The sequence below is a fragment of the Triturus cristatus genome, chromosome 12 (assembly GCF_964204655.1).
Source record: "Triturus cristatus chromosome 12, aTriCri1.1, whole genome shotgun sequence".
NCBI classification, from domain to species: Eukaryota; Metazoa; Chordata; class Amphibia; order Caudata; family Salamandridae; genus Triturus; species Triturus cristatus.
The window spans coordinates 617,317,821-617,338,808 of record NC_140595.1 but is presented as its reverse complement, the minus strand read 5'-3'; the positions used below and the strand labels follow the sequence as shown (position 1 = coordinate 617,338,808).

Genomic DNA, 20,988 nt, shown 5'->3' with positions numbered 1-20,988 from the left:
ACAGTGCCCAGTGCAGAGCCCTGCTGGGCAAGAGAAAGAACAAACAAGGAGCACCTGGGAAAGGAGGCAGAAAGGGGAGGAATGTTTCTTAACACCATGACACAAATTGAGCCCAACATTAGGCGTAAACTGTCTTGGTAGAGGGACACCTGGCTGTCAAGATAGTATTTGAACTTCTGCCCGAAGTCTGTTTTGTTATCAACTGACGACTTTCAATCTCCACGCAAGTAGGCGGAGCACTGACAGGTTTGGGTGGAGAATCCTTCCCTACTGCTGTGACAGAATGTGCTACTCAAAGGAGCAGCCTGATAGGACAGATGGCCAAGCTCAATAGCTCGGAATGCCACTCTCCTCGCCCAATCTGGAGCCACAAGGATGCCTTGGGCCCGGACGATCCTGATCTTTTTGAGCACTTGGGCAGGAGAGGTACAGACGAAACGACGTACAGGGGGCCTGAGCTCCACTCATGACTAAAGTATCTGAGCAAGAACCACTTTGGAAACTCCAGCACGCAGAACTGCAGACATTGTTAGATCTGTTCAACACCGACGAGAATGCACAAAGACTCTCCTCAATACTGTAAGAGCTTGCACCACGTCCGGATGGAGACACCATTCACAATCCACTAGGAATCTGCAGCAAAGTTCATCTGCCCTGGACTTGAGATGCGGTACAAAAGGGGGTGGTGATGGACAGAGCATCAGAACCAATCAAACACTCACACCCAGTCAACAGATCTGGGTTTGATCCATCACCATTCTTTAGCCCACTCTGCCACCCCAGTTCAGACATGGCCATATGAAAATCAGTCTGACCCTGTGCCTCATGGGAACAGTCCCGCCCGAACTGCCAAGCCATGCCTTCCCTGGACCGGAAACAAGCTTCCTAGGACCGGTTTCTGGCATTTCAGCCGTCTTCAGCCAGGCTTGCTTGAATCCAGTGGCAAAGTGAGCAAGGGACTCACGTCTGAGCATACCCTGCCAACTTATGGCGAACAAAGCGGTACAAAAATGACACAAATTGAGCCCAACATTAGGCGTAAACTGTCTTGGTAGAGGGACACCTGGCTGTCAAGATAGTATTTGAACTTCTGCCCGAAGTCTGTTTTGTTATCAACTGTCGACTTTCAATCTCCACGCAAGCAGGCGGAGCACTGACCGGTTTGGGTGGAGAATCCTTCCCTACTGCTGTGACAGAATGTGCTACTCAAAGGAGCAGCCTGATAGGACAGATGGCCAAGCTCAACAGCTCGGAATACCACTCTCCTTGCCCAATCTGGAGCCACAAGGATGCCTTGGGCCTGGACGATCCTGATCTTTTTGAGCACTTGGGCAGGAGAGGTACAGACGAAACGACGTACAGGGGGCCTGAGCTCCACTCAAGACTAAAGTATCTGAGCAAGAACCAATTTGGAAACTCCAGCACGCAGAACTGCAGACATTGTTAGATCTGTTCAACACCGACGAGAATGCACAAAGACTCTCCTCAATACTGTAAGAGCTTGCACCACGTCCGGATGGAGACCCCATTCACAATCCACTAGGAATCTGCAGCAAAGTTCATCTGCCCTGGACTTGAGACGCTGCAGGTGTTGAACCACCAGGGAAATGCCCGGACGTAACTGCCATGCCTCTTGACAAAGTGTCCATGACCCCACCCGCCCTGCTTGTTGCAGTGCCACATGGCGGTGGTGCTGTCCGTGAACACTTTCACTAGGCTTCCCTGGATGGAGGGTAGAAAGGCTTTTAATGCCAATAGGATCATTCAGAGCTCCAACAGATTGATATCGAGTCCTGATTTTGCTGGAGACCAGAGTCCTCTGATCGCCACCTCTCCCAAATGGCGGCCACATCCCAAGAGTGACACATCCGTCAGAACTGGTTGGGGAAGGGAGAGGGGTCTGCCACTGACCCAATCGTGGTTTATAAGACACCACTGCAGGTCCTTTGCTGTTCTCTGAGACCTGGACCACGTCAGAGAGATTCCCCTGATGCTACGTCCACTAAAACTTCAGGTCTCACTGCAGTGCCCGCATATGCCAATGGGCATGTGTCACAGCATGATACAGAAGGCATGAGCTCCAGCAGCCTCAGAGTCAGTCTCACCGAAATCCAAGATAGAGGCTAAAACATCGGTATCACAGCCTGAATATACGGGACTCGCTGTTCCGGAGGATAAGCTCGAAACTGCACCATGTCCAGAACAGCTCCAATGAAAGGGAGCATCTGAGAGGGAGTTAGGTCTCTCTTCGGCACATTGATGGGGAACCCCAGAGAATGCAGGTCTGTCGTAGTCTGGGGGTGGGAGAAGACAGCCTGGGGCGAGCCCTCCTTCAACAGCCAGACGTCGAGATAGGGGGAAGACTGGCACTCCTGACCTCCGCAGAGGAGCTGCATCCACCACCTTGATGAACACTCAAGGTGTGCAGGTGAGGCCAAAAGGGAAAACAAACTGAAAATGCTTGTGCTACACAGTTAAGTGCAGGTAACGTGTGTGGAGAGGCAGGACAGGAATGTATAAGCATGCATCCTGCAAGCACAGCAGCATCCAGTCTTCAAGGTCTAGGGCAGACAGGAACAGAGCATGAGTGAGCATCTTGAATTTTTCATTCTTGAGGAAGTCCTTCTTGGACACCAGAAAGTAGCAGGAACAACAACTACGACCTACTTCTGGTGTCAGTACTCTCTCTATAGCTCTTTTGGTCAAAAGAGTTGTCACTTCCTTGCGGAGAAGAGATGAGTGGCCCTTCGTCAGCCTATCATAAGTAGGTGGCAAGCAGGGAAGGGTAGTATCAAAGGGGATGAAGTAGCCTCTCTGAACAATCTGCAAAACCCACATGTCTGATGTTATGGACTGACAGTGGGGCAGGTGATGGCGAAGCCTGCCGCCCACTGGGTGCCTATGGTAAGCCGGGCAGACTAGGAGTGTTTGGAGGCTGCAAGGAGGTTGATGGACTGACCTGACTACTGGCCAACGGAGCAGGTAGAAAATGTGTTCGCAGTAACACAGAGGCTACAAAGCTTGTGCCCTACGGTGGCTGAGTGGGTAAAGTCACAGTTACACGCCCGGCCACAAAGGGATCGAAAGGAGGATTGAGGGTGACGAGAAAGGCCCAAGGAGTTGGCCATAGCCCTGACTCTTACAGTGCTTCAGTGCCAAATCCGGCTGGTCTCCTAAGAGATAGGAGCCATCAAACGGCCATGACTGAAAATTGACTGCCCCCAGAAAAGACAGTCGTCCTCAACATGGTGTAGCGTCCCAGGGCTACTGCTGACGAAACCGCTCTGCCTAGTGAATCAATGGTGTCAAGTCCACAATGGATGGTGAACTTTGTTGCATCCCCCACACCGGCAACAACCTGGGAGGGCATGGCCCAGGCCCTCTCCGTGACCGTTGACAGCAACTGTGCAACAGTATCCCACAGAGTGTGAGAATAGCAGCGCAAAACGCACAATGTGTTAACAGACTGCAGTGTCAGGCTGACAGAAGAGAATATATTTTCTAAATTGTTCAGCCTCTTGATTTCCCTCTTCGGGGGTGTGGTAGGGAATGCACAGGCTATCCAGTTTTAAGTTTAAACCTATAACTGATAAAACCCCTCCAAAAGGGAAATAACTCTCACCAGTGTAAACATTAACACTGAAAAAACACCTGTCACAACCACAAACTAAATGCCATTCAAGGAAAGGAAAAGGAGAGTGAAAGTCATTTTTATTTTTTCCTGAAGGGGCCAATACAATGTAACTTTGTTATACAAGGTAGCAGCAAGAAAGACTAGGCTAACATCATTCGGTTTGAGTTTTGTTGTTTAGGGATGTCACTAAAATATTCTTTCTTCTTCATTTAGCTTTTTTTTAGTTTTGTGGTCTTTGGTCTAAAGATGCAGGGGTTTAGAAGCATGTTTTAGGCCGTGTTTAATTATTTTATAAACTATAGATAATCAGGAAATAGCAAAATATCAAATATGATTTTGATATGTTTGATTCTTTAACTGATGGGTAAAAGGACTGGTTTCATAAGAATCTTTCCCAATATGTACCATCACATTTACCCACAGAGAATGGATAATACCCCTTGATACATCAGATCCTTGTTCTAGCGAGTCAGTATTGATAGTAGTTGAAATGCTAAACATTCAATGCAAGGTGTAGTGACAGGTATATGTGATAAGAGTGCTGTCACTAAGCATCTGGGATAGTGGTGAAAACATAACACCAGACTCTTGGAAAACATGGAAAGCAGTGTCGCTTGTAATGCTGTTGCAAAACGTTCTTCCCAAGTTCAACACAGATTGGAGTTATATTGTTTGTATTTGCAGTGATTCAGCTACGTATGGTTGCTCGTCCAGAGTTGTGGGGGCGTGTTGTGGACTCCTGTGCCTCACCTGGTGTCCCGTGTGCTCCGGTCCACTCCGCATCAGTCCTCCGCCGCCGCCATTCAATCGCGGCCGCCGAGTGGGGACTGCATCTCCCAGCTGCCTGTGCGCCCGGACCTCAATGACAGCCTTTCCCGCGCCAGGAGGCGTATAAGAACAAGGCTCTCCCCCGGCAGAGCGGGTTGCTCGTCCAGAGTTGTGGGGGCGTGTTGTGGACTCCTGTGCCTCACCTGGTGTCCCGTGTGCTCCGGTCCACTCCGCATCAGTCCTCCGCCGCCGCCATTCAATCGCGGCCGCCGAGTGGGGACTGCATCTCCCAGCTGCCTGTGCGCCCGGACCTCAATGACAGCCTTTCCCGCGCCAGGAGGCGTATAAGAACAAGGCTCTCCCCCCGCGACGCGGGACGCGCGCGGGCGTCGCCGGGCTAAGCCCGGGCAAAGGGCGGGCCGTCTGTGGCCGTCCGGGGCTGGACAGGGCTGAGCTGGGCCACCCCCCTGAACCTGCACGAACATTACACGGTGATTTGGGGGTGTCACACACAGTTTACTGTAAGGCTTTGCTTGTGTTGTTTGTGTTGATTTGGCGTGTTGTGTGAAATGTGGTCTTAATATCTTTGTGCTATTTGTTCGAGCACCACAAGACATGGCCAAGAACTTCAACAAGGCGCAGATAGTGGGAGGGTCTGGAACTTTAGACGCTTTTTTGAAAAAAGCCGAACATGCTGTCTCTAAAGAAATTGAGATCGTGGAAAAAAGGTTGTCACTAGAGCCCCTTTCTCAACCCTTGTTGGCTGCTCCCTCTGTGACTTCTCACTTTATTTCCCCTGGGTCTGCACCTGAGTTCTATCATTCCAGCGTTCAACCATCGCTGAACGTGTCCAGTCCTTCTCCTTCTCTTTCCCCCCCAGTTTTACGTACTAGGCAGCCAAAAACCTCCTCTGTGGCCCATGTTAAAGCTTCTAAAGGTAAGAGGAAAGCCATTCACGCTCCTAATGGACCTCGTCATCACGCTAAACAATCCAGAAATAATGATCCTATTAAGGGGGCGACTCACCCGGTAGAGAGTTCAGCGGTCGAGGCCACACCTCATTCAGGTAGCGGTGATATGGAGCCTGTCGCACAGGGGGGGGCTGTTATGTTTAGAGACATGTTAGCTGATGTAATCAAGCAGCTGGATGAACGATTGAGTAGGTGTATATCCCCAGTCTGGGATAGACTTAGTGAGATTGATAATAGACTTACTCTTATGGAGCGCCACATTGCTGTTCAAAGCGCCCCTGTGCCAAGGTCTAATCCCTCTGATTTACTACCCCTCGGCGAAGTTACTTCTAGAGTAGCGGATATGATTGATATCATGGCAACTACTGTTGCAAGTCCAGCAATCCCCTTGCCACCTGCCCCGAGTATTAACGGTACTAGTTCAGGTCTGAGGGATACTATTGAAAGCCGAAGAGTTCAGGGTCATTTGGCATATGAGGTACGCTCATTAAACCTGCCCCCAGAAGCCTGCCCTTATACCGTTATCTTGGCTAATGTTCCAAAGACCAGTGATGGTAAAGAAGAGCACTGGTCTACTCTGAAAAACAAAACCCTTCATTTTTTGGCAGGAAAGACAGTCCTGGGGAGTCACCTCTATGATTGTTTTAAAATGGTGAGAAGGGTTCCGTGGGTGGGGAAATCTAATAAGTCTCTGAGGGGTGATTGCGTTGTGGTGAACTTTAGTACCCCTGATATAGTTGATCACATTTTTAGACAAGCAGGGTCTATTAGAATACATCAGGACCACATTAACATTCTTCCGCTGGGCTTCTTTTACCCACCATCTCTTGCAGGTCAGGGCAGACAGAGAGAGCGTCCCCCTCAGTACGCCCCTACTAGCAACCCTTTGTTGTTATCAAATAGATTTGAAGCCCTTAGCACTCTAGATTCTAACGATTGACTTAGTGATAATGGAGCTTATTTAAATAATGATGTTTTTAGTTTAGACGTTTCAAATTCTTCTGAGCCTATATCCGCTGGGTTTCCTGTTATGGCGAATAATGCCCCTTCTACTGCACTAGTTAACTTGTCATTACAATTTGAGGAAGCAGTGGAGAAAGGAAATGCCCCCATTTTTAACGGGGAAACTATGGGTGGGAACTTACCTTTGAATGGTGTAGTGGTTGCTCCATTACCTTGCTTATCTAACCTGGTTAACACTCCAACTAAGGATCAAGGGCATGCAACGGGCCTTCCAGCTGCAGACTTAATTTCTGCACTATCTTGGAATATAGCCGGTCTTCGGTCCAAACGAGGTAATCAAAATTGGTTGGCTTTTCTCTCCTCCCATCATATCATTGCTCTACAAGAAACATGGGAGGCTAAAGATCCTTTCTTTATGGATGGCTACCAATCTTTTATTAAATACGCTACACCCTCGGAGATGGGCAGACCACGAGGGGGCCTTTTGCTATTATTCAGCTTAAAGCTTCGTTATAACATTGAGTTATTACCAACCAACTCTTCTCACATCTTAGCAGTGAAAATGGAATGTGTTAACCTGCCATCATTTTTGGTGGTGAATTTTTACAATTCATTTACTAGGACGGAAGAACTGGAACATCTCAAAGCACTACTCAGTTTCATGGATGAGTTTGATGCATTGAACGAAAAACCTTATCTTCTTTTACTTTTTGGCGATTTTAACATACACTTATGTTATCTTAACTGTTGTTTAAATAATTATTTAGACTTTTGCCCTAATGAAGTAACCCATTTTGAGCACTCTAAAGGCGGGATCTTTTTAGAGAATATAGTATCATCTCATTATCTCTACATGCCGGTTCAAGACTTGTCGGACCCGGTTCATACATTTACTGGCAATGGCCACGGTAGCACAATCGATTATATTTTTGTTCCACGTAATATGTTGAATCTATTGGGCACGTTTCATGTTACACAAAATGGCCTAAGTGACCATAACCCACTAATTCTGGAAATCAAAGTTAAGGCTTTGAGGAAAGATGTTACTCAGCCTTTGATCTCTAACTTAAATCTTGAGCCTACAAGTCAGGGTAGACGACTTAGATGGGATGTCATTACCCCGGCTGATTTCCTCGTCAATTTATATGAAAGTAAAACAGAGGATTTCAGCTTGTGTCTTTCTTCAGGGGCGGAACCGAAAGTGATTCTGGATGCTTTCGACAGAATCACTAAACACGTTGAGGGGAGTCTCACCTCCCATGGGAAACCAAAACTTAGGAAGTTTAAAAACTGGTTTGACCATGCCTGTTCTAGTGCTCACTCTGCTCTCTTACTGGCCCTTAAAGAACCTGGGTGCACCCCCAGTAAGATAACTGAGGCAAGAAAATGTTATAAAAAAGCAATAAAGGATAGGAAAAGCGAGCTAAAGACCAAGGCATGGGATGATTTGACGGATGCAAGCATACAGAAAAACAGTAGCCAGTTTTGGAAAGTGATAAATAGTCCCCTCTTTAATGAGACGGAAAATACCATCAAAGAATGTCTTATCCCGCCAGACAAATGTAAATGTAAATGTAAATGTGCAGGAATTTATATAGCGCAAATCACCAAGCGGTCTCTAAGCGCTTGCTTAGGGAACCCGTCCTGGTATTCCCCTGTGAGATAACCCGGCAGGGCATCCGCAAGGTGAAAGCCAGGCATCCCGCCGCGAGGGGCCCATGTGGAGATTAAGCAAGCTATTGCCCAGAGTCGCAGAGTGTGAACCCATGAATCGAGTATGCACTGGAGCGAGAATTATCGAGTCCATGGACATTTATGGGCTCAAGACCCAGCCGAGCCGGGAATTGAACCCTGGTCCCGGGCTGACCTCTGCTTCCAGGTCTACCTCCTCTAACCAGTGAGCCACACTTCTCCACAAATGGGTGGCTCACTTCAGTGGTCTCTATTCGGAGATACAAGAAGCTAATTCCACAAATTATGTGGATTACACTTTAGCTTCAAGAATCCTTTTTAAGGAGGAGGAAGTCCGGGAGGCCATTGAGGCCACGGCGTCTGGTAAAGCCCCTGGTCTGGACGGTGTCCCAGCGGACCTTTATAGGGCAGACCCACAGCTTTGGGCGAAACTTTTAACATGTGTTTTTAATGCAGCTTCTGAGGCCGGTGCCCCTAGATCGTGGGCAAAAGCCGTTATTGTCCCACTTTTTAAAAAAGGTTCAAGAGATGATCCGGCTTGCTACCGGCCTATCTCTCTCCTCGATTCTGCCATGAAAGTCATGGGTAAAGTAGTTCTTGCTCGTTTAACTATGTGGTTAGAGGAGCAATCCATTATTTCCGATTTACAATATGGGTTTAGACAGGGAAGGGGCACAGTGGGCCAATGCCTCAATTTACACCTTATTATAGGAAAATATACTGTCGCTAAGCAGGGGGACCTCCATTTAGCTTTTATGGACTTGTCCACCGCTTTCGACCTCGTAAATCGGCAAAAATTATGGGCATTATTAGCCGGTTTGGGGCTTGACCCGGTTTTGATCTCTTTCCTGGCTGTAATCCATGACGACACAACCGCAGTCGTCCGTTATAGGGATGATGGAAGCCAGACTGATGCTTGGCAGGTAAAGCGGGGAGTAAGACAGGGGTGCATTCTTGCTCCCCTACTCTTCTCGCTTTACATTAATAATTTAGGACCGGTGCTGAATACGATCTGTAAGGACACCCCGAAAACCGGTTCAAAAATGATTCCTGCTCTACTATACGCAGACGACACAGTTTTGTTGGCTAGAACCGCGAGAGGATTGCAAGCTCTTTTAAACGGATTTTATGATTTTATGGTCTCTTTAGACTTATTAGTTAATTTTAAAAAATCACATTCTATGTCGATTGGCTCAGGGAAAGCAAAAAGGGTGAAATTTTTCTGCAATGGCCAGGAATTAACGAAAGTTCAGTCGTTCCCATATTTAGGGGTAACATTTGACGACAGATCATCCTGGGTTACACAACGTGCTCAAAAAAAGAACATCTTAGCTAGTGCCACAGGCGGTTTGTTGGGCTTCGCAAAGCGCTTAGGCTGTAAACCATTCCCTGCTTTATTAAAAATATACAGCGCGAAGTGTTTGCCCATGGCACTCTATGGTAGCGAGGTCTGGGGTTACAAGGCTTCTCCCAACATCCAAGTAGTTGAAAATAATTTCTTTCGGAAACTGCTGTCTCTACCTCCCTCTGCCCCCACTTTTAATATTCATGAGGACTTAGGGATGGGTTATATTAGTGACCAGATAGCAGTGGCCCCGCTACTAGGCTGGTTGAGGGTTTGGGCGCAACAGCCACCAAACCTAAACCAACAAATTATTCAGGACTGTCTGTCCTTGGAAAAAGCCCTGTCTATCCCTTGGTTAAGTTACATTAAAAATAATTTGACTGCAATAGGGTGTTCGGAACTGTTCTCTAGTCCTTGTGTGACTAGTAAAGAGCAAATTAAAGCCATTAAGTCTCAATTTTTGTTAAGAGTAATGTTGTCAAGAGAAAGTGATGAGCTGGGGAAACCGACAGTGAGGAGGTTCGTGATGTTGAGTTTAGGGAACGAGATTCAGCCCTACCTAACCTACATTAACAAACCTTTCCATATGTTTTTGCTAATAAGATTTAAGCATGGTATGCTTCCCTGGCTCTTGGCTTACCCGAAAGGATTTTTTAAAGAGGGAACTCTGGGGTCCTGTCCCTGTGATAATATTTCTGAACAAAATTTATAGCACATGATATTTTTCTGTAAATTTTACTCTGTGCAGCGGAAAAAATATATCTTGCCGATTTTAAAAAATTGCCAATTTAAGCAAGTTAGGCCTGCCTTGGCTTATTTACAAATGTTGGAATCTCCATTGATTTGTTTTGGGGTTGCCAGCTTTATAGTTGGTGCCCTGAGAGTCAGAAATAGGGCCCAGTTGACATAGTTATCTGATAATGATTAACGTATCTACTACATTGTCATGGTTTAAATGTTTTTTAAGGTCATTATGAAATTTTATTATGTTTTTAGCTTTATGAATGAATTAACTCTAAGTGTTATTTTATTGAACATTGCGCCAACCTGTTTTGTATTTATTATTTGTGTTAATAATTTTTCTGTAATGCATTGTTCTCTATTTTGTTTTCTGTTATGTGCTTTGATGGTTTTAAATTTTAACCGAATAAAGCTAACTTTGACTATGACGTGTAATGGCCTATCAGAATCAATACCTAAGCTGAAGTACTTCCCTGTAAGAGATCATTGCCACTTGCTAGATTGTATGCTGAAAGCATCTCTACAACTTTCAGACTTAATGAAGTATGCTATTGACTTTTTAATCCATCTTGGTGCACTGTTTAGTTTCGCGCTGGAACCAAAATACAAATATTTTTCATTTTGTGCTTTGTGTGGTATCAAAGAAAGAGTCATCCCAATTATGTAATTTAGCAGGTGTTTCTCAGTCCTAGAGGCCGTGAATGCTACATTATCCATGTGGCAACCATTTCCAGAATTTTAGCGGAGTGATGATGCCAAAGGCAAGAAATGTGAGGATCTTTGGTTGCATATTGACAGTGATGTGTAAAAAAAGTACAATTTTTTTTTTTTTTACAGGAAAACATAACTGCTGTAGTGGACATCGCAAAAAAAAAAAAACTAGAGTCTAAAAACACCCTTGTCTACCAAGTGCTCAGCATAATTGGCGTGGATGTGAAACATCTCCTTGAGAGTAGGCTGGGTGACACTTTTAGTGAAATTGGCACTGCAACAAGTTCCATGTTAGAATGCTTGCCACTTGGTAAGCAAAGAAATGCTGAGGAGAAAATTTCGGAAATTTTATTTTACAATTAATGAGAAATGTCTTGCAATTATGCACAGAAATGTCCCTTTACCCACCATGGCATTTGAAGTCAATGAAGCCTCACTGTGGTACTCTGCACAAGTTCTGGATCCCTTGTGTAAAGGGGAATTTTCTCCGGACTTTCAAAAGTGCAGCTTCATATTTGACCACTTCAACTCTGAGAGCATATGCACGCAGACCAACTCATGTGTTGCAGAACCTGTTCCAGAAAATCACAATCTTCAGGTGCACCAGTATTGACATGGAAAGCTATGTCAGTGGCCAGAGTTAGCAAATTGTGCACTGGCTGTTTTGGCGTTGCCAGTCTGAAGTGCCAATGTCAAGAGGGCCTGTTCACAGATAAAAGTTTACATGGGAAGGAAAGAGCGAGAGCGCAAGTCTAAAGACTCACTGAAGTAGTATTGTATGGTGCACTACAATAAGTTTTATTTGTAAAAATGTATTTGGACTGTATGTACACTGTCAATATACCATGCACTATCATAGCAGAAAGCAAGAAATAATAAAAGCAAAACATTCTATAAACACCGGAAAAACACGCGGGCCTTCTTGGATGACATTCCTGCCACACCAGGAGTGTAAACTTAAAAAATACTTTGTCAAAAAGTTAAAAAAACTAAGGGGAAAGAATGACTATGGGGTTGCTCTTCTCAGATCAGAGCTGGCTGGTGCTGAAAGAAAAGAACTAACGTCAGTGTGCCTAGTTGGCGCCTATGTAGGTACTGTGAACGTCACGAACGATGTACACAAAACCACGCAGAGCCGAACATCACCTACCGGCACAGAGGGGTACTGCTCACGAAATGTTTTCGGACACAGTCTGATGCCTGGGGATAATTCTAAAGTAATGAATCTGCAGCTAGAAGTCTCTATCCAATACAAAGGACACAAACATAAGTGAGTGCAAGAACATTTTTTTAAAACTCAGTTTTAGAAACCGCATTTCAAAGGTAAGAAGCATACACTGATAAAAGTATATGAATTTTAGGGATAATAACAGAAAATATGTATTTATGTGTTAGGTAGTCACCTGCAAAATCTTTCACGTTCACATCAGCCCCTTCATTGATGAGCTCCTTTATTCGCCGGGCGTCTCCTCGAATGGCGGCCCGATGAAGACGAGTCTCCCCACGCTCGTTTCTTTTATTGACTTTATCTTTGGTTTTGGAGGCAGAGTTAGGAGTTCCCTTCTGGCCAATAGAAGACTGAGACGGATGCTTTGGTGTTGTGTTAACTAGAAACAGGAAATTCAAATTTGCAATTATTTAACATCATATTAACTTTTCAAAAAGAGCATTAAAAAAAACTATGACGACACCATTTCAGATAAGACCTACCACATGACAATCAGACAAATTCAAACCAAATGGTCCACTACAACTCACATAAGAACATTTAAAATTATTGGGAAGAGGATCTAAACTACTTAAAGTTCCTTGACCCGGGAAAACATGTGATCCATAGACTAGAATGGTGTTTTTTTCATTTTCATATCATTACCGCCTTTGACTACGGCATGTGTTACCTACAGCATCACCGTTCGGCAGTTCTGCCAGGTTCAGCAGTTTTAACATTTATGTTGACCTCATGCACATTTCAAGAGCATTCTCTTGCAATCTTTTTACTTTTCAGTGTTCTTTATGGTCTTTCAAATCCAACACAAATAACTATTGCAAACCCATGTAATATTTAAGACACAACCAACCAGTAACACTGCTGTTACATCTGCAGAAGTGAAGCTATTGTCACATGTAACACGTTAGTTTTCATTTTTGTTCAATGAAAAGAATCAACTTATACCATATAGAATGCAAATTGCTGGACTGCAATATATACATAAGCTCAATGTATGGACGGCATTGCTCCTCTAACAGAAAATACTAAAACAATATCTACCATTACAACAAATGGTCAACAGCCAGTTTCCAAATGCAACGAATGAGATGACGTGTTGTTTGTGAGAACAGATGTGAGGCTGCAGACTACTAGAAATTCACATTTTGCTAATTATTCCACCTGCCAGTTGTTGGTTTGGGAAAAACACAGTTTGATAATTTTAGTGGTGCCCATGGACAAAGCCTGCAAGGCTCATTCGATCCTTGACCTTAAGGCCACAATTATACACAATATGTCTGCCATACTAGGAATACATTTTCCAGATGCAGATCATCATTCTGAATGTGAAAACCAATTGCAAGAAAACTTTTATTGGTTAGGTTGGAGGATATAGTGAATATACAATGCTCTCAAGCTGTAAAGAAAAGAAAATTATACTTAAGCATCTCTTTTTATCTGGCAACATGAACCCATGTTAAATTTGCTGTCTTCGAATTGACTGAACATCAGTTTTAAACCAATGGTTGTAGACTTGAAGTGAGGGCAGTAGCAAATAGGTTGTTCAGTTGCATCTGCCCTACTTTACCTTCTATTAGCACAGATACCCACACATTCCCATTAAAGATGAATTTTCATTAAAAGTAAACTAAGCTATTTTTTCCTTGTTGAACATTCTCTAGGTCTAACATTGAAAGTCTAGCATAACGGACACCCGTAACAACTTGCTGCATTCAAGAGCGTAACATGAGGAATAGGGATTTGGTGAGCTCTTCTTGGGGTTTTAGTTATACATAAGAGACAAATTCAAATCGCAGAAAGTCTTTCGTGCAGCAGATTGTGGGTGAGAAAAGAAGGAAGGAAACTAAAGAGTCCTATTAACATGTAAATATTTAACAACCTTTGAGACAAATGATGGCTGATCATAAACTTATATTGACGTAAATTTCTATATTATACAGTCAGTGACAAAATTCAGTTAATTCTTTAATGCAGTGACAGCAATGAAGAATGCTACTATTAACAAGTGTTAGCAAGACAAGTACACATAGGTTCAAAGGCAGCTGTATTGCACATTTTGACAGCTATTTTCTATTACTCAAGAGGCCTCACAATGCTTCTTGGTAGACAAGTAAATCACTGATAAGTTTGTTATGCATGTTTGGTAAAGTGTTAGTTGATAGTGCAGCTTCTGAGCAGTATGTTTATAGCTGTGTGTTAAGTTTAAAAGTGTGCTCCAATTATGCAGTGGCAAACTTGGTCACGCTCAAGAATGAGGTTAGAGATGTGAGTGTATACACTTTGCCGTACGACTTTGAGGCAAATGGGTCAGTCACACACCTTGGGAATGAAAAAAGTAAAGAGTAGAAGCTTATGCTCTTTTTTCAATAACCACCACCTCTATGGTCCCTTTGCTCATCAGAGCAAGGCATCTTGACTTTTATTTAAATTTAAGAAAAACAGAATATGTTAGACTACATTCCGAAAGAAGGATAGACTGGAAAGGAGGGACAGAAATGATAGCGTGAAACCTTTGGAGATTAGTCGGATGACAGGTCTGCTGTGCTTTTCTCTTAGTAGATAAAAGATCCTTCATCCCTCTGGAAGATGGCTTAAGGAGATTGAGGGGAGTCAGACTTGGAGGCAGCAGATTCGGCAGAAGAAAGAGACAGAATATACTGCTGTTGCTGATGATGGCATCTCCTACATCAAACCTGTAACCCAAAAGAAGCTGTATAGTTGCTGGGGTATCTGGAAAGACTGTGAAGGATGCCTGTGCCAAGGGTGCATTGCCCTGGAGCAGCCACAAAACATTCTATATTGTTGGTGGAATTGACACACTGGAGAGGTTAAGCCCAGCGCACAAGACTTAAATCTACTGCTTTTGAAATAATGCAGGGAGGAGTCTAATTTCGGTTTGAACAGTCAGTCTCTATTGAAGGGCGTGTACATAAGTGTGGCATTGAACATCTCCGGAGACTCCAGTGCAACTCTTTCAAGCATGCCAATGCAGCATTACATCCATCTCCATGGAACAAGTGTAAACGGTCTTTACAACGCGGTCTTTTTACTCTGCAGTGACTTTACCACACACGCTTTTACCACATATAGGTCTTTACCAGGCATTTAAGGTAAGTATGGGAGTTTAAGGGGTCTCCTGCCAAAAAGATTACAATTATATAATAAGAGGCCAGAGGCTGGGTGTGTCATATGTTAAATGGCGAAGTGGGTTAGCGGTTGTGCACACCGTTTCCGTTAAAGCCTCTGAAGAGAAGCATATGGAGATTCGAAACGCGTCAGGCAAATCCACTACGGAGCGGCTCCTACAAGCGGATCCCCGTCCCTACCTACACATAAATCAAGCTGCTGGTCGAGTGCTACTTACAGGTGGACAACTTTGGAGCAATATATATATATATATATATATATATATATATATATATATATATATATATATCTCTATCACACAAAAACCTTCCCAAACTCATTAGAGAGGCAGCCGGCACTAAGTAAAGGGATTACATCCAGTTTATTCAGTCATTCCACACGGGCACAGGACCACCAGAGACACGAATTTCGGCAGAACCTATGCCTTTATCAATCTGGAGCGTGCCATATTGTTGCTCCTTTTGAACATAGTGATAAATACAAATGATGTACCCACTTCTAGCAGCGCCAAGTTAAACATGTACAAACAATGCAGGGAATAACATCACTTTTAAAACACAAAACTCTCAATGTAAAAGCTAATTAATACTCTCAGTGCGTATATTTACAGGATATCTATGATTTTGCAGTTAATCCTCATTACAGTAATACATGTAGTAGACATAATCCATCCACAGTATTTAAAAAATCCCATCATGCATCTGAAAGTACATGTTAAAACCCGGACTGGATTACAATAAACTCATTAGCTGTAAAGAGAACTTTAGGACTCAGTGCACTACAGATGGTGAGAAAGGACAATGCTCCTGGGGGCGGGGCGGACCTAAACCAATCATCGAGGGGCTATCATTCAAATACACGATGTTACCTGCATATTCCCCATAAGACTCCTGGCGCTGAAGAAGGCATATGTGATGCCGAAATGCATTCGCCGTTTGTGACAGAATAAAGTGCCCTCCCTGCTTACCCCAACTGTGGCCTCTGCTCTTTCCTTGGAGGAGTTTGTGATGTTTCGCGCGCATGCCAGAGGCGCGCTTCAGAGGCACCCGCATCCTCAAGTTGGCCTTGGCTTCGCTGGCATCTGCTGTGGCGGACTTTGTTTGTTTCCAGGGTACTGGATTACCAAGGCACACCCCCGGGTCCAGGAAGAGATGGGGCGGTGACAGAGTTATCTAACTCTGTCCTGGGCGCGACTGGATCCCCGGTCCTGCCCCCGCTGAATGGAAACCTGTGCCTGGAGGTTGATGCGGTCTGGGGACCCAGGAGGACATTGCCATTCACACAACATGCGGGGGATTTGGCCAGATGACATCGTGATGTTAATTTTCGCATTAACAGCAAGCCATTAATCCGCCTTACCCACCAGGATTCTTGCTGCATTCTGGGAACTGTAGTGCACATGTACTCAGTGCACTACAGATGGTGAGAAAGGACAATGCTCCTGGGGGCGGGGCGGGGCGGACCTAAACCAATCATGGAGGGGCTATCATTCAAATACACGATGTTACCTGCATATTCCCCATAAGACTCCTGGCGCTGAAGAAGGCATATGTGATGCCGAAATGCATTTGCCGTTTGTGACAGAATAAAGTGCCCTCCCTGCTTACCCCAACTGTGGCCTCTGCTCTTTCCTTGGAGGAGTTTTCATGATATATATATATATATATATATATATTACCTACTGGCGGTCGCCAGTAGGTAGTTATAGTTAGGACCCCTTTTCCATAGGAAATCCGCAACATTCTATTTTGAATAACTTTGGCGCCGGTCGACGAATCCTCGCGAATTTCTCAAAATAGGTGGGGCGCTACGCTCCGCTCCTACCCTGAAAGTCTCGGGGGGATTCGTCAAGCGGGGGCTGAGATAAAAGGGGGGTCCCAAAACGCGTTTTTCCCATGCATTTTTCCATAGGACCTTTAGACAGGGCTACAGCCCGAACGGCTTAACAGAATTACTAGAAATTTGGCAGAGAGGTAGTCCCTAGGTCAAGGAAGTGCCTTTTGTAGGTTTGGTGTAAATCTGTTCAGTAGATTCTGAGAAAATAGCCTTTAAATCAATATATATATCTGAGCCAGCTTACGGTACGCTTACCGTAAGCTTACCGTACGCGTACGGTGGCGTGCGCGAGCGCGATTCTGATTGGCTCTTAGATCTTAGTAAACATTCGAATCGGCCGAAACCAGGAAGCGGCGGCCGCCATTTTCTCTCTCGCACTGAGAGTTAGGTTGTTTAATTAAAACCAATACACATGTAAAGGAGCTGTTTTGACAGCTCACACACACATAGCCATGATGAGGGAGTCCCCCAAGACCCCCCAAGGCCAAAAAAGCCATTTTTATTTTTTCGCTAATTTCGCCGATTACGCTTACCGTACGCGTACGGTAAAAAATATTTAAAAAAAAAACACTATCCACACTCTCCCCACCCCCTGTGCTTTTGGTGGCCTCAGGCCACCAAATGTGCAGGGCTTATCTGAGGTGTAAAAAACCACAATATTTTCAACAAAAATAATCAAAGAAAAAATTATCCACACTCTCTCCACCCCGTGTGCAAATGGTGCCCGAAGCGCACCATTTGTGCATGGCTTATAAGCACCGTAAGCACAGTAAGCACCGCGTGCTTACTGTGCACGCACGGTGCGCGAAGCGCACCGTGCGCGCACGGAACGAACTGCGTTAAGTGGGCGCGCACGCCACGAATGGCGTAAAGTAACTTAGCATTTAAAAAACCGTACAAATTCACAGAAAAAACCATAGGTTTCACACACGTTATAGTTAGGAATTAGCATTTAAAAAACCTTGCAAATTCACTGAAAAAACCATAGGTTTCACACATGTTATAGTTAGCGGAAATTTTACTGATAAAAAAACCAGTGAAATTCCCCCGTTATAGTTAGTGCAGGCAACTATAACTCACGCGACCGCAATCTTCTGCTGATGACATATGTGTCTTTATGAAAAAAAAATATTTGTAATATATGTATAGCTAAAAATGTATGGAAGAAGACATGGGCAAATAAGTGTCTAAATACAGTATTAGCATCAGCAGAGGATTGCGGTCGCGTGAGTTATAGTTGCCTGCACTAACTATAACGGGGGAATTTCACTGGTTTTTTATCAGTAAAATTTCCGCTAACTATAACATGTGTGAAACCTACGGTTTTTTCAGTGAATTTGCAAGGTTTTTTAAATGCTAATTCCTAACTATAACGTGTGTGAAACCTATGGTTTTTTCTGTGAATATCTATATATATATATATATATATATATATCTCACTATATATCTATCACACAAAAACCTTCCCAAACTCATTAGAGAGGCAGCCGGCACTAAGTAAAGGGATTACATCCAGTTTATTCAGTCATTCCACGCGGGCACAGGACCACCAGAGACACGAATTTCGGCAGAACCTATGCCTTTATCAATCTGGAGCGTGCCATATTGTTGCTCCTTTTGAACATAGTGATAAATACAAATGATGCACCCACTTCTAGCAGCGCCAAGTTAAACATGTACAAACAATGCAGGGAATAACATCACTTTTAAAACACAAAACTCTCAATGTAAAAGCTAATTAATACTCTCAGTGCGTATATTTACAGGATATCTATGATTTTGCAGTTAATCCTCATTACAGTAATACATGTAGTAGACATAATCCATCCACAGTATTTAAAAAATCCCATCATGCATCTGAAAGTACATGTTAAAACCCGGACTGGATTACAATAAACTCATTAGCTGTAAAGAGAACTTTAGGAGTCTTTTAAAGCACAAAATCACACAAACTAAACAGTTATAAAAACAATATAAATCTCAATAAAACCGCACAGCATTCACTAGCGCATGGGTACTCACAAACTTTCACTCGGGGCCAAAATTACAGTCTGGTTTGTGGCCGAGGGCCGCACCGATGGGCCTGCAGGTGGGGGCAAGGAGGGTGGGGGCGGGGCTTGCAGGTGCGGGGATAGAGTTAAAAAAAGTCACTACCTTTTCAAAACATTATTAGTCACTATTTTATACTACTCCGTGTTAATAGTTCCCCAAAGATACACAACACATACTTTGTAAACACTTGTAACAATATTAGTACTTCACAGGGGCTCTAGGGGACATTACATCATCCCATCTGTCACAAGCTCTAAAGGGAACAGCTTTTTTGTCTCCTGCGGTGACCCATAGTTAAGGCATCTATGTACAATTCAGCAAGCAACTGATTAAAGAGGCCCAGAGGCCTACGTGCAAAGACCTAATGCATTCGTGTTACCGAGACAAAAAAAGAAATGGAGAAAACATCGAAAATAGGTAGGCAGTAAACAGTGCAAAAGGAGAGAGAAAGGTAAGAGGAAAAAATAAGATGAGAAAAGATAGAAAGATTGGAGCTAGAAAGCAGAAAGGACACATGGGAAAAGGCAAAAAGAAAGGGTATAGGTAAGAAAATGTGAAAGGAAGGAAGAAGGGTAAAAGAAGGGAAGAAATGGGGCAAGAATGAATGGAACTATGGAAGAATGGAAGGGTATTGGATAGACTGGTGGATGAACGAGTGAAAGGACGGCTAAATGTGTATAGAATGGTGAAAGGATGAATGGAAGTGTGAAATGATAGAAAAATGGAGAAGCGTAAGGATGCATGAAAGGAAGGTGGGTGAAACTATTCTAGGAGGGGTCGCTCTTCTCACTCTGTGTCAATAGAGGTTTAGTTATAAGTGGGGGGTGCTTTAATTTTCTGGCTGCTGATTTGCAAACACAGATAACGTTAACTTGTGGAAGTGTTGCATCAGTCCCCCTCTTTGATCATAAGTTTGAGTTCTCCATATTATATATCCGTGCCAGTGACCATTATAACCAGGAGAATTTTTTCGACAAATGCAGGAGCTGGGCAGGTATAAATTTGGCACCGATGGTGGAGAAAGGGCTACTGAAACCACACCTCGAGAGAGAGATAACGGCTGAATGGGTGCCCCCATCCAGCAAGGAGGCGGTTAAAACAGGACGAAGGGATAATGTGCAGAGAAAGAAGATGCACCGAGGCCTTCTACCTCTTCCCTTTACTGTCTTACAGACACCAATTACACCGGGTGAGGAACACTAGGAATATGCTTGGGTTTCCTTCCACTCAGCACTAGTCTCTTCAGGTCACCAATGAGTCGTCACCTCCGCCCCCAGCTTAAAAAAATCTTCTCATCCTGAGATCGTTAGCCGGTTTCACCCAGAAAGTCTTCAGGTGGTTTCAGAGACTATCACTACCCCAGGGGTCTCTAGAAAGTGTTTTTCATCCCTGGATTTTTCGCCGTCATTTGGAGACTCTACCCCCGTCATTGTACATCAAATCCTTTGCCAATGCATCCCCCTGTGACCATTTGACTCAAACCTGTACCAAATACAGAGGCTCTCAGTAAACAGAGGAGGGCTGCTAGAGTATGCACAGTGAAGCTCTATCGCGCATGCTCCAGCGGCCCCTTTTTGTTGTTTACTGGCCCTCTTGTAAAATACTAGTACGAGGACCTTGACTGAAAATGTCCGCGGGCCGCCAAGGACGGTCTGCGGGCCGTACTACGAGTACCAGGGCACTAGAGCATTTTCTTTCGTGTAGGGCATTCCTTTCTGATCGAGGGACGTGCAACCCTCTTGATCAACATAAAACTCTGCTCACAGAGGTTAAAGTTTGCACATGGAGGCAGTTGTAAATAATTAAACAAAGTCCCTTGTCCGCTGTGAATGAATCTGACAATCAGCATTGGAATCACATTACCCCACCACTCTGCAAGTGCCTTATGGGTGAGGTACAG

The 20,988-nt window shown here is 44.3% G+C and overlaps 1 protein-coding gene across 3 annotated transcripts in view; it reads right to left on the bottom strand.

Moving 5' to 3' along the window:
* The window catches only part of ANKRD11 (ankyrin repeat domain 11), a 1,275,279-nt gene that overhangs the window by 285,706 nt on the left and 968,585 nt on the right, over positions 1–20,988 (bottom strand). For all 3 annotated transcript variants that reach the window (XM_085639477.1, XM_085639476.1, XM_085639475.1), the window contains one exon: positions 12,229–12,432. In XM_085639477.1, the coding sequence (XP_085495603.1) occupies positions 12,229–12,432 (204 nt within the window). The remainder of the gene's footprint in view (positions 1–12,228; positions 12,433–20,988) is intronic.